Source organism: Pelophylax lessonae (genome assembly GCF_965119305.1).
Source record: "Pelophylax lessonae genome assembly, chromosome: 4".
Lineage (NCBI taxonomy): Eukaryota > Metazoa > Chordata > Amphibia > Anura > Ranidae > Pelophylax > Pelophylax lessonae.
This window is the reverse complement of record NC_138771.1, coordinates 198971656-198991132: the sequence shown is the minus strand read 5'-3', so window position 1 is coordinate 198991132 and position 19477 is coordinate 198971656. Positions and strand designations below refer to the sequence as shown.

At 41.3% G+C, this 19477-nt stretch overlaps 1 protein-coding gene across 4 annotated transcripts in view; it reads left to right on the top strand.

The window, feature by feature from the left end:
• LRRK2 (leucine rich repeat kinase 2) overlaps positions 1–19477 on the top strand; it is an 816940-nt gene that overhangs the window by 377770 nt on the left and 419693 nt on the right. For all 4 annotated transcript variants that reach the window (XM_082254234.1, XM_082254231.1, XM_082254232.1 and 1 more), the window contains 2 exons: positions 14833–15083; positions 15983–16131. In XM_082254234.1, coding sequence (XP_082110360.1) covers positions 14833–15083; positions 15983–16131 — 400 coding nt within the window. The remainder of the gene's footprint in view (positions 1–14832; positions 15084–15982; positions 16132–19477) is intronic.

The window sequence follows — 19477 nt, the reverse complement described above, 5'->3', positions numbered from 1 at the left end:
CATTTAGGGATTGAACAACTGGAAAGTGGATTGTTTGGCTGGCATCACCTGGATCAAGGGGAATGAGCTCTTCATTCAGATGTCATTAATCAATGCTGAAAAGCAGGCATTCTGAATCTGGACATCCTAGCCTCCAAATCGAATAACATACTGCCTCTGTTGCCAGAACAAGGTACCCTCCAGCTGTATCCTCAGATGCCTTTATAATTCCCTGGTTTCATTTAGTTCAGGGTTATTTACGCCTGACCTACAGTGCGATCCTACCTCGTTGGCTAAAGAAAATAGAACAAGAGAGAAAAAACGTGATTCTAATTGTACCGCATTGGCCCAGAAGAACCTAGTACATAGATATACTCAGACTTCCAACAAATGATCCCGGGCCTGTCCAAACAGACCAGATATGCTATTTCAAGGCCCTCTATTCTGTCACGCTTCTCAGTCTTTGGCTTTAACGACATGTTGAAACCTAAATGCTAAAGTATAAAAAGGACCTACCTTGCTTAAAGCAAGAAAAGCCTCTTCCAGGAATACATAATATTCTTGCACATAAATCTTTTTTTTTTTCTTTTTTTCTGGTAAGAACACAGGCACTTCAATCTGTCTTGCCTTTCTACAATCAGGTCTTGAGCAGAGCTTGGCCTTAAAGTGTTACTAAACCCAGGACCCTGAATTCACTACATCTGGTCTCACACAATACACAGAATGCAGAAATGTAATAGTTTTAGTAAATATAAGCTGCTAAATACCTTTTCTTATCAGCTGTATATAGCAGTCTTGTGACTTCTATCAGTGTCTGATTAAAGCTTGTAAAATGATTTTTATTGTCCCCTGATTGTGCTATGAGGCTGCATGACCCCAGACCCTCTGTCTGGACAGTGCTGATTGGCGCTGTGCTTATCACATGCACTTTCCCAAGAAAAAATAAACTCTGTAGCAATAGACACCAAATGGACCATGTGCAGCTTGTCCCCTTGCCTCTTCTGTCAGGAGATAGTTTGGGGAATGTGGAAGGGGAGGATCAGAGAAGACAGCCTTTTTACACAATGCACGGGATTACCCCTTAGGTTCCACAGTGAGTATAACCAGCATGCTTTACTGCATAAACAGGCTGATTTTACTGTTGTGGGTTTAGTAACATTTTAGGTCTTTAACACTTTAACTCTTATAGGGCAGGTCTCAGCCTTTTCCATTTTGTTTCAAATGCCATGGCTTTGCTCTTCTTTGTAAAACACAGGTGTATCAAGCTGTATCTTGTATTAGGCCCTCCTTGTAGCACCCTGTGCTTCCTTGGGATCTCAGCTTGGTTCTTTCTGCCCTGCAGTAACCTTTTGAACCTATCATGGATATCCCTCTACAGGTTCTCTCATGTAAAGCAGTGTTCATTTCTCTTTTGTTCATTGATGGACAGCTCCTGATCTTCATCACCTGTTGGGTTATACTGCCCCCTACAGGAGTAGGACACTAGGAGTAGAAGGGGTATACTCCCTCTCCCTGCTATACGTACCCAGTTTTTTTTTTTTTTTTTTGCCCAGTCAGGAGTAAGTATCTAGTTCCTTGCTGGGATCTCTGGTCCTGGCAAATTTTGTTAGAGAGAGATTTTTTATCCTGTTTTTTTTCCTGTGAGATCTACAATCAACTGCCGGACTAGGCGACGGGCTGGATAATTTAAATCCAGTGCTCACCCCAGTCCGGCCAGCGAGTGCTTGCCTGCAATTTAAGCACCTCGCGAGGTCGCATACGACCAAGTCCTGGCCTGAGTCACAGCATTCCTCCTGGCCGACAGCCCCCAATTTTGATAGTGAGGGGTTCTATCTGGAGCGGTGCACACCTGGTTCCTGGTATGGTGAGTAGCTTTCGCCCTCTTCTCCCCTGGGATGGTTTTGGGGTGGATTTGGGCCCCTGGGTTTTCCTCCTTCCTGTCAGGCACCCCCCTTTTATCTGTCCCCCTACCCCCTCCCCTCCACTTATGCTAGGGCTGTGTGGGTGGTCTGGTCCACCTCCTGTGGTTGGGGCAGGGTCCTATCCTCGTGATGGAAGCTGGGGGGGCGCCGTCAGCGACCTGACAATCGGTTGTGTGTTCCTGGGAGCCTTGCCTGGCCGCCATTTTTTTTTTCATATTTCTTTATTGAAAATTTTCTACATACAAAATTTAATACATACCATTTCATCTTAAAAAGGAAAAAGAAAAAACTTTTTATCAAATAACCACCCTACCCTTCTTCCCTCCCCCCCCCTCCTCATTTCCCTGTTCCGCCCCCTTTTCCTGAATCATTATATAATCCCCTGTATCTTTAAATTCTTGCCATTTCTCCCATATCTCTACCCTATCCTCATATTCCTCTTCTCCCCAATTTCTTAATGATTCTAACTTTCTCGTTTTTTTGTACCCGTGTAAACCACTCTTTATACGATGGGGGAATCTTTTTTTTTTTTGCCAATTTAGGGGATTAAACTTTTTGCTGAGTTTAACAGATGGGGGATTAATGTTTTTTTATATTGTTTTACCGACATTTTTGTCCCATGGAACAAACATGTCCATGGGTCTTCGTTAGTATCGATATTAGTAATTTTTTTGATTAGGAATAATACTTCCCTCCAATATTTTTTAATTTCCGGGCAATCCCACCAGATTTGTGTTATTGTACCAGTTACCTTACAGCCCCTCCAGCAATATTTTGAACATTCCAGTTAGTATCTCCCCACTTTATCTGGGGTATTATACCATCTGGAGATAAGTTTGTAGTTCATTTCTTCCGTACTTATATCTATTGCAGAGTTGTGAACTAATTTTATACTTTTTTCCCATTGAAATCCCTCACTTCGTGCACCCAATTGCATTTCCCATTTTTCTACAAGTTGGGGTACTCTCTGCTTCTCTCCTGCATTCATAATTTTATAGATATTGGAAATATTATTTATTCTTTTCTCCGACATACACATTTGTTCATATGGCAAAAAATCTTTCGTATCTCTTATTGGCTGAGGGAGAGAGGCAACAATGTGCCTCCACTCGGTTACGTTCCAATTTACTTTCTTTTTTTTTTTAAATCCGATAACGTGATAATTTTTCCCTTCTCCAATATATATTTTAACCTTACATCCTCCTCTCCCATCCATTTTCCATATTCCCTTCCCTCCCCTGGTGCAAAAATGTTGTGTTTTGTAGTGGTATCAGTGGTGAATTGTATTTCCATTTTTCTCTAGTGTGTATTATATCCCAGTTTTTTAATGCTTGTCATGTAATTATATGTGTATTACTGTTTAATTTTCTATATTTTGGTGGGATCCAAATAATTTTTCCTAGGTGTGTATCACTCATTGTGTTTTCTATTTTTACCCAATTTTTTCCACTCTTTTTTTTCCCCATTCTATCACCCGTGTAAGAGCTGATGCCTGGTAGTATTTTTTAAAATCTGGTAGTGCTAGCCCCCCATCTATTTTACTTTTACTTAGTGTTGTGTATTTTATCCTTGGTTTTTTGTTTTTCCATACAAACCTAGTTATCAATTATTTTAATGTCTTAAAAAAGGCATCTGGGATCCGTATTGGTAACATTTGGAATTTATATGATATTTTTGGGAGGATTGCCATCTTTATGATATTGATTCTCCCCATCCATTTGCCTTGTATAACTTTTCTGGGGTTGGTGTTAATTTAATTCCTAGGTATTTTAATTAATCTCTTCTCCATACAAAGGGAAATTCACTTTTTAACCTCTCTCTCTCCTGTGTACTCATTTTTATACTTAATATCTCAAGATTTTGTTTGGTTAATTTTTAGGTTTGAGAGTTCTCCATATTGCTTTAAAGTTTTAACTATATTTGGCAGGGAAATCCTTGGGTTGGAGACGTAGAACAACACGTCATCGGCAAAGGCCACGACTTTATGCTCTGCCTCTCCCAACTTCTACCCCTCTTATATCTGGACATCCTCTTATTGTTGCCAGCAGGGGTTCTGAAGAGATGACAAACAGCATTGGAGACAGGGGACATCCCTGTCTCGTTCCATTGTACATCTCAAACGGTTCAGACAATGTCCTGTTGATTTTTATTTTAGCTGAAGGGTGACTATAAAGTGTGTTAATCCATGCCATCATTCTGGGTCCTACACCCAGTTCCTCTAGGGTTCTTCTCATGAATTCCCAGTTAACCCTGTCAAATGCTTTCTCAGCATCTATTGACAGTATCACACTTGGTATCCTATTTTTAAGCATTTGTTTCATCAAGAGAATCGTTCTAATCCCGTTGTCTCTGCCTTGTCTTCCAGGTATAAAACCTACCTGGTCGTTATGGACCCACTCATTCATCAACCCTTTCATCCTTGTTGTTAATATTTTTGTAAACAACTTAGTATCTGCGTTTAAGAGTGAAATAGGTCTATAACTAGAGCACATTGTTGGATCTTTCTCTTCTTTTAAAATGACTGTGGCAGATGCTAAGAGGGCTTCTTTACTCATATTAAACTGGGTACCTAGTCCATTCATATAACCCTTCAGCCTCGGGACAAGGAGTTCCTTATATTGTTTATAGTAGCTAATAGTGAACCCATCCGGGCCTGGGCTTTTTCCTGAGGTAGTATCTTTTATGGCTCTTTCTATCTCTTGGTCTGTAACTGGTGCCTCTAGGAGTATTAGTTTCTCCTTTTCTACTTTTTTCATATTTGCCTTTTCTAAATATGCTTTGATCTTCTCGCTTCTAGCGGAATAATTTTCTTGTTTATCCTCTCCTCTTACAGCGTATAGATTACCATAATATTTTTGAAATTCCCTTGCTATCTCGGAAGTTGCATGGACTAATTCCCCATTTTTATTCTTGATCTTATCTATAAAGTTCATAGCTTTTTATTTTTTTTTTAAGGATCCTTGCCAGATTTTTCCAGATTTTTTTACCCTCTACATATTTCTCTCTTGCTACCCTATTGAATTCCTGTCTTGTTTCCTGTTCTAACAGGTCCTTTAGTTCCTCTTTTTTCCTTTCTAATAGGGGGGTCAGTTCTTCCTCTATTGTTTTTTTATGTTTTGTTCCAAGTCATATACCTCTTTCATCAGTCTATCTTTATTTTTAGATCTTTCTTTTTTCCTTTGTGCTCCTTTTGAGATTAAAATACCCCGCATATAAGCTTTTTGTGCTTCACATAAAATATTTTTCGGTGTTTCATCTATATCGTTGTTTTACAAATAAAATTCCAGTTCTTTCTCTATTTCCCTTCCCCACTTTTTATCCTTGATCAGTTCTTCATTGATTTTCCATGTGGTCATTTTAGGTTGCTCTCTAATCACTTTCATCTTTACTGTAATGGGGGAGTGATCTGACCAGGTCCTAATCCCAACCCTCGCCTCTGATAATTTTTCGATCCATCGATGTTCTATCAAAAAATAATCAATTCTCGAATATGTCCCGTGTATATTTGAATAACAAGTGTAGTCCCTTTCTTTTGGATGGAGTATTCTCCATATATCCCCCAATTGACTTTGATATAGCTTTTTTCTAATCTCCTTTATCTGATGGGTTGTAATCCTTTGGTACCGCGATGTATTATCCATTTTCGGGTCGAGGCTCAGGTCGAGGTCCCCCGCCAGAATCACCCCTCCTTTTTTTTTAATTTATTAGTTTCCCCATAATCTTCCCCAAATAGGCTACCTGCCCTTCATTAGGACTATATATGTTTACTAATGTAACTTCCTCGTCGTATAGCTTCCCTTTCAAAAAGAGGAATCTTCCCTCCGGGTCAACCAGCCTATCTTCCAAGACAAATCTCACTCCTCTAGCGAGGCCAATAGCCACACCGCTAGATTTTTTCTTAGATGAGTCTGCATAATACCATATGGGGTGATTTCGGGAATATAACCTGATATTGGATGAATGAGTAAAATGGGTCTCCTGTAAAAATATTACATCCGCATTTAAATATTTAATTAATTTTTTGTCTCTTCACTGGCGAGTTCATTCCTCGTACATTGTAAGACATGGAATTAACTACCTGCCATCCCCTTGTTTTGTTTTTTGTTTTTCCCCTTTTTTCCATCCCTTGACTTTGGTTTTACTCCTTATTATTTTTTTTTCCTTTGCCACTCTTAAAATTATTAGGCTGGTGTCTCCAGAGGTCTGACCCCTCACTGGGAGGCAAGAATTTTTGCTTGTTCTGGGGACGGATTACACTTTTACTATTGTTTTTCCCTTTTCTGTCTCCTTTACTCTCATCAGGATATGTCCCAGATCTCCATGGAGGGTAGACATTTCAGTTTTTATTGATCTCTCCACATTAGCAAACATTTCCATCATCTCTGATTTTGTGGGTAATTGGTCCTTGGCACTTAGTTCCTCCTCTCTTCCTAGTTCACTGTCTCCCATTATCTGTGTACTTTCACAAGACAGCTCAGAACTATCCTCTCCACTCACTCCTGTAGATTTCTGGCCTTTGGTTTTTTTATTTCCCTCAATATTTTGTTTTGGTTTTACAACTGGTGGTTTTTCAGGGATTGAATTTTGCCCTTTTCCATCCAGGGTCATATACATTTTAATAGTCCCTGGGCTGGCGGTTATATTTGCGGGTTTCCCTGTCCCCTCTTTTGTCTGTTTATTCTTCATCTTTATCTTAAGAGTTATTTTCCAGCCCGTGGGGTGCTTATTATTTTATTTTATTTTATCTCCCAACTCTGTCTGTTTTACCAGCCTCTCCCTGAGGGTTTGACCAGGCCCTCGATTCCGTTAAATTTCTTTATGGCTAGCTCCTGCACCGTTCAGGTACTCCTTCCAAAGAAGGCTTCGGCAAATACTCCTCTTGGGCTGCGATACAAAAAAGACTTGAATGTTCTTTATTAAGTCCAATAATTTTCTAATGCTCTTTCCAAAGGATAATTATGGCAGGCGTCCCTTTTTTTTTTTTTTTCCAAATTCTTTATACAAAGTACAAAGTGCGTAATAACAAAATAAGTGTACATCCAGAGTTGGCAAGTTATGCCCCATACACACGTGCAGATTATCTGAAGACTTTTGTCTGCAGACTTACCTTTTCTATGTAGTGCAAGGGCCTGCCGGATTGCATACAAATTGAAAGTGTTTAGGTTTGACCTCATATTATATGGTTTTGGTAAGTCTGCAGACAAAAGTCTTCAGATAATCTGCACGTGTGTACGGGGCATTAGACACAACCATACAGTTTCCACCCCTGTCTGCCGTATACATTCCCGGGGTGGAAAACTGGCAGGCGGATTACTTCAGTCAGCAGGCATTGGGCCAAGGGGAATGGTCTCTTCATCCGGGGGTGTTTCATCAGTTGTGTCTCCGGTGGGGCATCCTCGCGATGGATCTGTTGGCGTCCCAGTTCAACAGAAAAGTGCAGAGGTTTGTGGCTTGGTCATGGGATCCCCTGGCAGACACCACAAACGTGTTGGTGGCCCCATGGGGTCATTGTTGTCTGATTTACGCCTTTCCTCTTCTAAAGCTTCTGCCAAGACTTCTATGCAGGAAAGCTGAAGGGATTCTGGTCATCCTTGTGTCCCCTGACTGGCCTCGCCAGGTTTGGTACGCCGATCTGGTGCGGGTGGTCGTCAATGTTCCCTGGAAGCTTCCTCTCTGGCAGGATCTGCTGTCCCAAGGGCCAATCTTCCATTCTGCTTTACAGTCGCTGGCTTTGGCGGCTTGGCTGTTGAACGCCAGGTGCTGATAGATAGAGGTTTATCTGAATCGGTGATTCCAGCTGTGTTCAAAGCTAGGGCATCTACTTCTAGGAAGATCTACCACTGTACGTGGAAGACGTATGTTGCGTTGTGAGTCTATTGGGGTTCATCCTCGCTCCTTCTCTGTGGCTCATATCTTAACCTTTCTTCAATGGGGAGCTGAACAGAAATTAGCCTTGAGTACTATCAAGGGCGAGGTGTCGGCCTTGACAGTCTTCTTCCACCGACCTTTGGCCACACACTTCCTGGTGCGTACCTTTCTTTAGAGTGTCTGATATTTGGTTTCTTCAGTGCGGTCTCCATTGCCACCTTGGGACCTCAATTTGATGCTGTCAGTCCTCCAGAAGCCTCCTTTTCAGAATCTTCAGGACATTGCCTTGCTTACACTGTCTCAGAAGGTGGAATTTTTGGTGGCTATCCCCTCTGCGCGCAGGGTGTTGGAATAGGTGGCATTATCCTGTCGTTCACCTTATTTGGTGATTCACAGAGATAATGTGGTTCTTGGTCCCTGTCCATCGTACTCCCAAAGGTTGTCGCTGATTTTCATTTGTTGCCTTCCCTGTGTCCCAGGCCTAAACATCCAAAGGAAATTGCATTGCATGCTTTGGTCGTGGTCCGGGCAATTAGGGTTTACCTGGCAGCTACGGAGTCCTTTAGAAAGTTAGACTCATTATTTGTGCTCATGAATGGTCCTCGAAAAATTTTGCCTGCTTCCTCTGTGACCATTTCCAGATGGATCAGACAGACGGTAATTCAGGCCTGTTCCATCAATGGTCAGGTTCCTCGTTTCCCTGTCAAAGCGCACTCTACTCGGGTGCTCAGACGTCAGTGACGCAGGTTTGCAAGGCGACCACCTGGTCGTCGGTGCACACTTTTACAAAGTTGTATAAAATGGATGTGTTGACATCAGCTGATGCTTCTTTTGGCCAGCAAGGTTTTGCAGGCTGCTGTTTAGAGGACTTGATTCTCTTTGAGGGTGTATTGTTTTTTTCAGGTGCCTGGTTGGCTACTGTTCAGCCTGGGGAATTTTTTTGCTGCCCCTCATGTTTACACTGCTTTGGGAAGTCCCAATGTTTATGAAGATTATTTTACGGTAAGTCAAAAATCCAATTTATTTAAGTCAAATTCAGATTTAGATTTAGTCAGTCTTTTGACTAAAATGCTGTTTTAGTTGTATTTTAGGCATTTGAATTGTTTTAGTTGAATTTTAGTTGACTAAAATCTCCAGTATGTTTTAGTCGACTAAAATATAATGGTTTTAGTTATATTGTAATGAATTTAACCTCTTCCCTACCGGCGCATTGTAAAATGACGCTGACAGGAATGTCTCCTACCTCCGGGCAGTGCGGCGATCAGGGATGAGGTGTGTCCCTCAGGACACAGCCCATCCTGATCAGTGTAAAGAGCCAAAAAAAAAATGGAGTCTTTACCATGTGACCCGCTGTGTCCAAACACACCTGGCCACATGCCAGGGGCGCACAGAGCGGCGATCAGGGATGGATCATTCTGACACAGTCCATACCCGATCTGAATCTGAAATTGGCTCTTTACCACGTGACTGGCTGTGTCCAATCAAAGCCGGTAACAGAATGTCAAGAAACCCGGTAACTAGCTGTTACCAGGCTCTCCTCCTCACACACCGATCCTGTGTGAGGAGGAGATTGCGGTAACGGCTAGTTACCGATTACTGTGCACACCAAACACACTGATTTCTCCCCCCCACCCACCCCAATAAAGAGGACCTGTCACTAGCCCATCAGAGTACCTGTCACCAGCCGATCGGGTTCTCTGATGACAGGTACTCAGGTACTCTGATGGGCTGGTGACAGGAACTTGGGTACTCTGATGACAGGTACTCGGTTACTCTGATGACAGGTACTGGGATACTCCGATGACAGGTATTGGGGTACTCTGAGTCATCAGAGTACCTGTCACCAGCCCATCAGAGTACCAGAGTACCTGTCATCGGAGTACACAAGTACCTGTCATTAGATTACCCAAGTCATCAGGGTTCCCGAATACCTGTCATCAGAGTACCCGTGTAGGACTGAAATGCAGAGAGGGTTGGCCGCTCAGGTGAAAGTGATCCACAATCAGAGGTCGGGTGCTCATCAGATCCGTAATCTCAGCAACATGATACACACAAAATGCGAAGGACCGTACTCCGGCATAAAAGAATAGATGAATTTATTCATGGCTTCATAGTTCCATAAGACAGACATAAGAAATCAAGGACCAAAATGGTTGACGCGTTTTACGAAATTACATTCGCTTAATCATAACCACGTTCTGATTAAGCGAATGTAATTTTGTGAAACGCATCAACCATTTTGGTCCTTGTTCTTGATGTCTTTTGTGTGTTTTATGGAACTGTGAAGCCATGAATAAATTCATCTATTCTTTCATGCCAGAGTGCGGTCCTTCGCCTTTTGTGTGTATCAGAGTACCCGAGTACCTGTCATCGGAGTACCCGAGTACCTGTCATCGGAGTACCCGAGTACCTGTCATCGGAGTACCCGAGTACCTGTCATCGGAGTACCCGAGTACCTGTCATCGGAGTACCCGAGTACCTGTCTCCAGCCCAGAGTACCCAAGTACCTGTCTTCAGCCCCGAGTGCCAGAGTACCTATCTGCAGCCTAGAGTGCCAGAGTACCTATCTGCAGCCCATCGGATTACCTGAGTACCTGTCTCTAGCCCATCAGAGTACTCGAGTACCTTCCTGAAGCCGATCAGTGTACCGAAGTACCTGTCTGCAGCTCATCATTGTACCCGAGTACCTATCTGCATCCCATGCCTCCTAGATTATGTCTTTAGGTGTTTGCTTTCCAAAATGGGGTCATTTTGTGGGCATTTCCATTGTCTTGGTGCAGCAGGGACTTCAAAAGTGTGATAGGTTGTAATGAAATTAGATTTGACATTAATTCTCCTAGAATGCCTGAAGGTGCTACTTGGATGTCGGGCCTCTGTATGTGGCCAGGCTGTGTAAAAGTCTCACACGTGGTATCGCCATACTCAGCACGAGTAGCAGAATGTATTTTGGGGTGTAATTTTTGCTATGTATGTGTTAGAAATATCCCATAAATTGACAACTTCGTGTAAAAAAAAAAAAAAAATTGGTTTTCATTTTCTTTCCACATTTTCCAAAAACTTGTAAAAAAAAATGACACGTTCAAAAGAGACATTATGCCTCATAGAATATACGTTGGGGTGTTTGCTTTCCAAAATGGGGTCATTTTGTGGGTAATTCCATTGTCCTGGTGCTCCAGGGCCTTCAGAATGTGATAGGTCGTTCGAAAATTATATTTGTAATATATGCTTGTAGAGCACCTAATGGTGCTCCTTGCATGTTGGGCCTCTGTATGTGACCAGGCTGTGTAAAAATCTCACACATGTGGTATCGCCATACTCAGGAGGAGTAGCAGAATGTATTTTGGGGTGTAATTGCAAGTATGCATATACTGTGTGTGAGAATTTTGTGTAAAAAAAAAAAATTAAATGTCTTAATTTTCCCAAGAATTGTGGGAAAAAATTACAAGTTCAAAAAACTCACCATGCCTTTTACTAAATACCGTGGACTGTCTACTTTTCAAAAAGGGGTAATTTGGGGGCTATTTGTACTCAATGAGGGCAGCCTTTTCTTATGCCCTGCTCTTAAGCATCCTAAGGATATTTCTGTATATTGGCTAGGCATAACCTTAGCCCTTAGACTATAGCTCAAGGCTACTGCTCTAATCAGGACAGCTTTATCCTGTTCTCTGGAGCTCCTGTTTCAAATTTCACCTTGACACCCTGTTTCAAAGTCCACCATTGGACAATAGATATGAAATCTGATTGCAAGAGTTTACATTCTCGAAGAGAAATCTGCTCCTGTGTTTCTACACGCCTATTCCACCAGATCAGTGGGTGTTTCATGGGCATTTCAGCACCAAGCCTCAGTGGCCTAATTGTGTATGACTTCCACCTTGTCCTCTGTTCGTACTTTTTTTTTAAACTTTTACCAGACCAGCCTCGCCCAGTCCAGTCTCGACCAATGAAGTGCTTGGCAGGAATTTCAACCTTTTTTTGACAGTTGTTGGGCCTGTTGGCAAAGTTTAGTTTTGCCTATCGTTGCCCACCCTTCATATTTATTGCTTAGGGTCATCCCTTGGTGTGTAAATCTTTTGCCTTTGTCCTGTACTGTACGATTAAGGTAAGAGGAATTTTGACTTACCTGAAATTCCATATCTTGGAGTGCAATGCAGGAAACAGGCCATCCTCCCTTTTATGGCTTGCTTTGCTCTCCATTGCTTGCTACAGAACTGAGAACTCATGGAGTGGGGTATAGGTTTATAGGGGAGGCTCTAAGGGGGGGGGGGGTTGTTTTTTTTTTTTTTAAAAAGCCTTTCCAGTGTATAATAACCCATGGTATATGAATATTCTGTGTGTACTGTACTGCAAGATATTGAATTTACAGATCAAAAGTCCTCTTTTCTTGGAGCTCATTGAATGACACAGGTACCTACCCTGTTTTTTCCATGCGCCCTGTACTACTTTGCAACAAAACTGAGAAATGATGGCTGAGGGCAAGGCAGAGTTATCCTGTGCTGGCTTATATATGTATTGTAATATATATGTATTTGTATTTTTTTTTTTTTACCACTTCTCCTGTAGGTGACAATATAACCAAACAGAATGTGACTTAAACCTGCAGAAGGCCCATTTTCCCATTTTTTTTTTTTCCCGGAGATTATACAGGTACATCTCATAAAATTAGAATATCATCAAAACGTTAATTTATTTCAGTAATTCAATTCAAAAAGTGAAACTCATATACAGAGTGACATATTTCAAGCATCTCTTTTAATTTTGATGATTAGGACTTACAGCCAGTAAAAACCCAAAGTTCAGTATCTCAAAAAAATCTGAATATTACATAAGACCAATAACAAAGGGGTTTTTAATACAGAAATGTTGGCTCCCTGAAAGTATGTCCATGCACAGTATAGTATGCACTCATTTATTGGGTCTCCTTTTGCATGAATTACTGCATCAATGTGGCGTGGCATTGAGGCGATCAGCCTGTGGCTCTGCTGAGGTGTTATGGAAGCCCAGGTTGCTTTGATAGTGGCTTTCCGCTCATCTGCAATGTTGGGTCTGGTGTCTCTAATTTTCCTCCTGACAATACCACCCCAGATCTATGGGGTTTATCTCAGGTGAGTTTGTTGGCCAATCAAGCACAGTGATACCATGTCCATTAAACCAGGTATTGATACTTTTGGCAGTGTGGGCAGGTGCCAAGTCCTACTGGAAAATCAAATCAGCATCTTCATAAAGCTGTTAAGCAGAGGAAAGCATAAAGCGCTCTAGAATTTCTTGGTAGAGGGCTGTGCTGTCTTTGGACTTGATAAAACACAATAGACGAACACCAGCAGATGACATGGCTCCTGAAATTATCACTGACTGTGGAAACTTCACACTAGACCTCATGCAACTTAGATTTTATGCCTCTCCACTCTTCCTCCAGAATCTGGGACCTTGATTTACAAATTAAATCCAAACTGTTTCACAGTCTGTGATGATTTGTGGAGTCATGTCATCTGCTGGTGTTGGTCCACTTTGTTTTATCAAGTCCAAAGTCAGCGCAGCCCTCTACCAGGAAATTCTAGAGCACTTCATTCTTCCCTCTGCTGACCAGCTTTATAAAGATGCTGATTTGATTTTCCAGTAGGACTTGGCACCTGCCCACACTGCCAAAAGTACCAATACCTGGTTTAATGATCATGGTATCCCTGTGCTTGATTGGCCAGTAAACTCGTTTGACCTTAACCCCATAGAGAATCTGGGGGGTATTATCAAGAGGAAGATGAGAGACACCAGACCCAACAATGCAGATGAGCTGAAAGCAACTCTCAAAGCAACCTGGGCTTCCATAACACCTAAGCAGTGCCACAGGCTGATCGCCTCCACGCCATGCCGAATTGATGCAGTAATTCATGCAAAAGTAGCCCCGACCAAGTATTGAGTGTATACTATACTGTACATGGACATCCTTTTCAGTAAGCCAACATTTCTGTATTAAAAATCCTTTTTTAATTGGTCCTATGTAATCTAATTTTTTGAGTTACTGAATTTTGGGTTTTCACTAGCTTTAAACCAAAATCATTAAAATAAAGAAATGCTTGAAATGTATCACTCTGTGTGTAACGCATCTTTATAAAATATGAGTTTTCACTTTTTGAATTGAATTAATGAAATAAATAATCTTTTTGATGATCTTCTAATTTTTTGAGATGCACCTGTACTACCGCAATAATTACCTGAGTATTTTAAGAACCTTATATTTATTTGCAAATTGGATGCTTTATTTTCATATTAAAATTTCAAACAAGCCAAGTCTAAAATAACTTTACCTGTCAGTCATACCCATGTATCAGTAGTGTAAAGAGGCCATTGACAGGCTGGTATTGAAGAGGACTGAAAGATCTTTCTACACAAAGTACATTGCTTTGTACTATTGCATCATCTATTTCCACACCTATTTCCATCCATACTTCACATTCTTGAAATGATTTATATAGTGTTTGTACAATGAAAGAACTGTTCCCTTAAGACTGGACACGGACTGGTTGATTTGTTTTTTGATCCCAAAATGTATTGAAAATATACTGCACAAATGATCTGCTCACTGCCCACTTGTAATCCATGTCTCCAGCTCGGGTGCTGGCTTCTTCGTTGGTTGTTTCAGCCAGTATCATGTCTGAAAAGGTGACAACCACATGACGTGTAATTTGGCAATAAACTTTATTGTACTTGGCATGGGCCACCTGAGCTCAGGCGGGCTGTGCTGCATACACTAAAGTTTATTACATCTTTTTATCTACGTGCAACTGTCCCTTTCTTTCAATTTGTAAAACAGTTAGTTTATTTTATTACATTTTTTACATAAATGGATCTTTGGCAATAGTGAGTTATAAAGGTTTAAAAAATTTAGTCAAATCTTTGTTACATTGGGCATAAATCTTCCCTGCCATGGCCTTACCTGTTGTTCCCCTCTAGGAATTGTCTTCCATTAATTACTGTATGAGAAGTGTTCTGAAATTATTAGGTACAGTTTTGCTTACAATTGGAATAATTACAATATGTGTAATAAATAATTTTGTGTATTTTAACCTAGGCTTTAAAGTCTTTGACTTACTTGGACTTGCGTAATAATGGCTTTAAATCGTTCCCTACCTGTGTTTTGGAGATGAGCAGTATTGCATTCCTTGACATATCAAGAAATGAAATTGGTCCTTCCCTTGACTTGAATACAAGTGCTATTTGTCTGACCTTGAAGCATCTTAACCTTTCTTACAACCAGCTGAAAGGTTTTCCTGATTGTTTAGCAAAGGTTACTCAAAGGCTTGAAGAGCTAGTGCTTGAAGGGTAAGATGTTTCTAAAATGAGTTTAGAAATAAGGTTTACGTTTTCTATTATACAACTACTGTTTTACAGGTTAACTTCCAACCCCAAGTAGGTAATAATTTTTGTCTACTTCATCATAATCATTGTGATTTTACACTGTCGCCCTGAAAATGTGTTTCCACCGTAACTGAGCAGTTTTGCGCTTATTTCCCACAAACCTATTTTGCAAATAATAATGATCTTTTAGCTCATTTTGCCTCTTAGGGATCTTTTCACGCTCATACGTTTTTCCTGCATTTTTACCTTGCAAGAAAAAAACTTCCCTTTAAATCCTATGGGACTCTACACACCACTGTGTTGGAGTGCATTTTGAAAACTGCACCAAAGACGCAGCTTTCCTTTGAAATTAATGGAAATCACTGTAACATTGCAGTAAAACTCAACTGTGATTTATGTTTTCTGTGTGTTTTTGAGTCACATGTCCATTTTTCACAGGTGCAGGCAACCAAAAAATGCACCAGAAAGGCAGGGGACGTATCTGAAATGCAGCAAAATCACAGTAAAAACACATATGCGTTTTATATATATTTTTTCTACAGAGCAGTGTGAAAGGGCCCCCTTGCACTGTTATTCTCCCTGATGGTCACAAATAGCAGTTGCTGATCTAAATATTACTGTTTATGTGGTTGTTATGTTATGTTTTTTTTTTTGTAGTGTTCTATTTGGTAGTTCTTTTAATACACACTTGAATTTAGGGCCTTTGCTAGTGATGGGCTTCATGTATTTTTTAATATATTTTCTATATATTAATGTTTGCTATAGGGCCTTTGCTAGTGATGGGCTTTATGTATTTTTTAATATATTTTCTATATATGAATGTATGCTAAACTCTTCTTTTTCTTTTTTTTTTTTTTTTACAGAAACAGCATTTCTGAAATCTGTATGCCACTCTACTTGCCTGAGCTACAAACTCTAAATTTGAATAAAAACATGATATCGTCACTTTCCTGTGATTTCCTCCATGACTGTGCAAAGCTAGAAGTCTTTTGTGCAACCACAAATCAGCTTGGTAACAGTTACCATTTTCTATTCTTAATCAATGTTATTTTTATTTATATAGTACAGTTGCAGAGGTAGTAATGTGTACATGCAAACAATAATCAATGCTTTAAATGGGATGTTCCAGGCAATGTAGAAATCCTCTATATTGATGCATCTTTGGAGGTTATATACAAACACAACCAATGCATTACATAATGGCAAGCCTAAACTGTATATTACAGCCAAAGCATTATATAGTGGTATGTTTATATATTAGTTATAAAGCAATATGCAATAATAATCGTTTTACTCAGGATTCAGTTTAATTGAGGTGCAATAAATTGAGTTTTTTTTTATTTATTTTTTTATTTTATTTATTTATTTATGTTATTATTACAAACATTTTATTTTAATTTCATTTTTTCTGTCTAGCATATTGGAGACTGATAATTTAATGTTCTTATATATGCAAGTACTTTAATAAATGCAAATTAATGTTTTTAGGTTATTTTGGTGAGTAACTTTACACTCATTCGGCAGTTTGTGTTTCTGTTGGATATCTTTTTTTTACCGGAATAAACACTAAACTTACAAAATGCATGCAAATTTGGTCTTTAACTTTGCCCTGGCGATGTACAGTAGTTGGGGGCCAGCAGAAATGCATTAGCTGCGTTTGTATGTAAACTCCAATGATTAATCAAAGGAAGGAATTTCTTTCCTGTAACCACGGGTTGCAGGAAGGTGATTATTGCTAATGGCTAGAACTGCTGCTTGCAATAATTGCATGTAAAATCTGGCAGGCTGGTTGTACCCAAGTTAATTATTCAAATTGAGTACATTCAGTCTGCCCATACATGGTTCGAATCTCGATATTCAAATTGTTTACGCCATGTTTTAGAGGATATGCTTGGACATCACCACGATGAAGATGTAAGGCTGGGCCGGAATGTGTCCTTTGGTGCATTGCCCTTTTTGATGCACGCTTCACAGACACTGCAGTACTATATTTGTTAGTTGCCGAGTGGCTACAGGTTTACATCTGTGATACACCTTCTAAAAACACCATCAGGACCTACCAGAGGGGTAAAGACTGGAATGTAAATGTTCACTGGGTCCTGCAATTGTACCCTCTGGTACCTGGTTGCTGTGTGTGTTGCTGCAGTTGCTCTCCAGTACTTTTTCCTCTTCAGGGGTTCACACTATGGAGACTGTGCTGTGACACATGCTCCATGAGGGACCAGCTCTGTGATGCTTATCCTGTCCCTGGCTTTTCCCCTACAACATTAACATTAAGGAGTATGTGCTACGAAACGATGTGTTGCAAGAGCTGAGGTAAGGCACTGCAACCCTTTTTTTTCCCCTATAAAAGTGTCACCTGTGCCCTGCAGGCTTTTGTGTGCTCATGTGCCTGCAAGTGGTAAATCACCTCAGCCTCCTCGCAACGATCACAGGGTTAGTCCTCCTGCTGTCTTCAGTTAACTGAGTGACAGACAGCCATATAACATAACTGCCTCGATAGCTGGTTTGTGAGTATCCCTAATAGGATTTGACATTTTTCTGCACTTTGCAGTATGATCGATCATGAGCTCTCAAGAAGCAGCTGTGTGATCCTTTCCAGCTCACGATTCACACAGTTTCGGGGCAGCTTGCAGTATCCCTTCTAATAACCTGATCCTTGAGTGCTGTCACCTCTCTACACACTCCTCAGAGTTGTTCCTGTCTCCATTTGATATATCTTCCCCCTCTGTGTTATCCAAGGAGGAATTTTCAGCAACTATGGTGGAATTTATGCACAAAGTCACTGTAATAATTGTGTACTCAGAACGTAGGGATCATAAGCACAATTCTGTACCTTTTCCTCCAGAGTCTTGATATACAGTACTGTGCAAAAGTTGTAGCCAATTGTGAAAAAATGCTGTAAAGTAAGAATGCTTTTTAAAATATATATTTCTCTTATGTCCTTTGACAGTCGCTGCCTATCCATATTAGTCTTCACTATTGGGTAATGGCGCCCTCTGCAGGAGTAGGCTAGGCAGATAGAAATGTTAATACAAAACTTTTCTATACTTAGACACACCTCTAGGGGGCCGTCCCCAGCCGTTATCCCTGATCCAGTTACAACTCCTGGCCAGGACCTATTGTCTCGGTTTTTCTTTGTTTTTTTTCTAAAAATATGTATTTTCCTTCTGAAAATAGGTTTTTATTTTAGCTCACTATCACTAGTTAGTCAGGGACCTTTTCCTGGAGGAATACAAGTCACTGCAGAGCTGGGCCTCGCACTGGGTAATATAGATCCTTATGGAGTCCCAGCCTGCCAACGAGCGTCGCAGGTTACTGGTGCACCCAGGCCCGCAACGACAGTGCCTCTCGGAATGGGGACGAGCCTGCGGAAATGCATCTTCACTGAGGGTGTCTCAACCCAGACCGCCCACGTGTTGCTAGCATCCCTCCTTGGCTGACGGCACCCCCACTCAGGGTGGGAGGTCTCCCGTATCAGAGCGGTGCCCGCTTCCCTGGACTGGTGAGTACTGATACTCCTTGTCCCTGGCGACTTTTATGGGGGTTTATGGGCCCACTCTTAGGGGATGGCAGGGCTGGTGGTCTCTGTGGGATCCCCCGTCTGGCTGGCTTGGTGTTATTTCCCTCCCTCCCTGGCCCTGCTGAGGGCGGTGTGTGGTGTACTTGTGGTGCCTGGGGGGTTTTGGGAGGGGCTCCATAGCGGTTAGGGGCCAGACCGTGTGTGTACGCTTAGTTTGGCGCCATTTTAGCATGGCCGCCATTTTAGGTGAGGGCAGGTCACTGGGCTCTGTGTGTGGGCAGCAGCCATGTCATGTATACTGCCTTGCTGCCGATCAGGTGCCATCTTAGGTAAGGGCACATGCCTATTATGGGCAAGCGGCCATCTTGCCGGTGCTTTTTTACATAGAGTTTAATTAGGCACCATTTTATTGTGGTTCCAGGGCTAGGCCTCTAGAGGCGTGAGGTCACTTCCTCTGTTTCCTCCATTTTTTCACTGAGCAGAGTGTGACAGTTTCTGAAACTGTGGGGGGATTTTTACTAATGCCAAAGGTATTTTTCTGCCAAAACTGTTTTTTTTTTTTTGTGGATTTTGCATTTTATGAGGGGGCTCTTTCAGATAATGCAGGCTGCGGTGGGGTTCCGCGGGACCGCCGATTTAAAGGGCCAGCGTCCCATTTATTTTATCTTTGCTTTCTGGATTCCCAGACTACCAATTCCCCCGCAGGTCTGGTGGGGGCTTCGGGTATTCTTGAAACCTCTTCCCTGGTCTCCGTTTTCTGCTGCTCTTGCGCTTTTTTTGCATCCACGGTGGATCTGTGGAGCGCTCCTTTAATAATAAAAAAAAAAAACAAAAC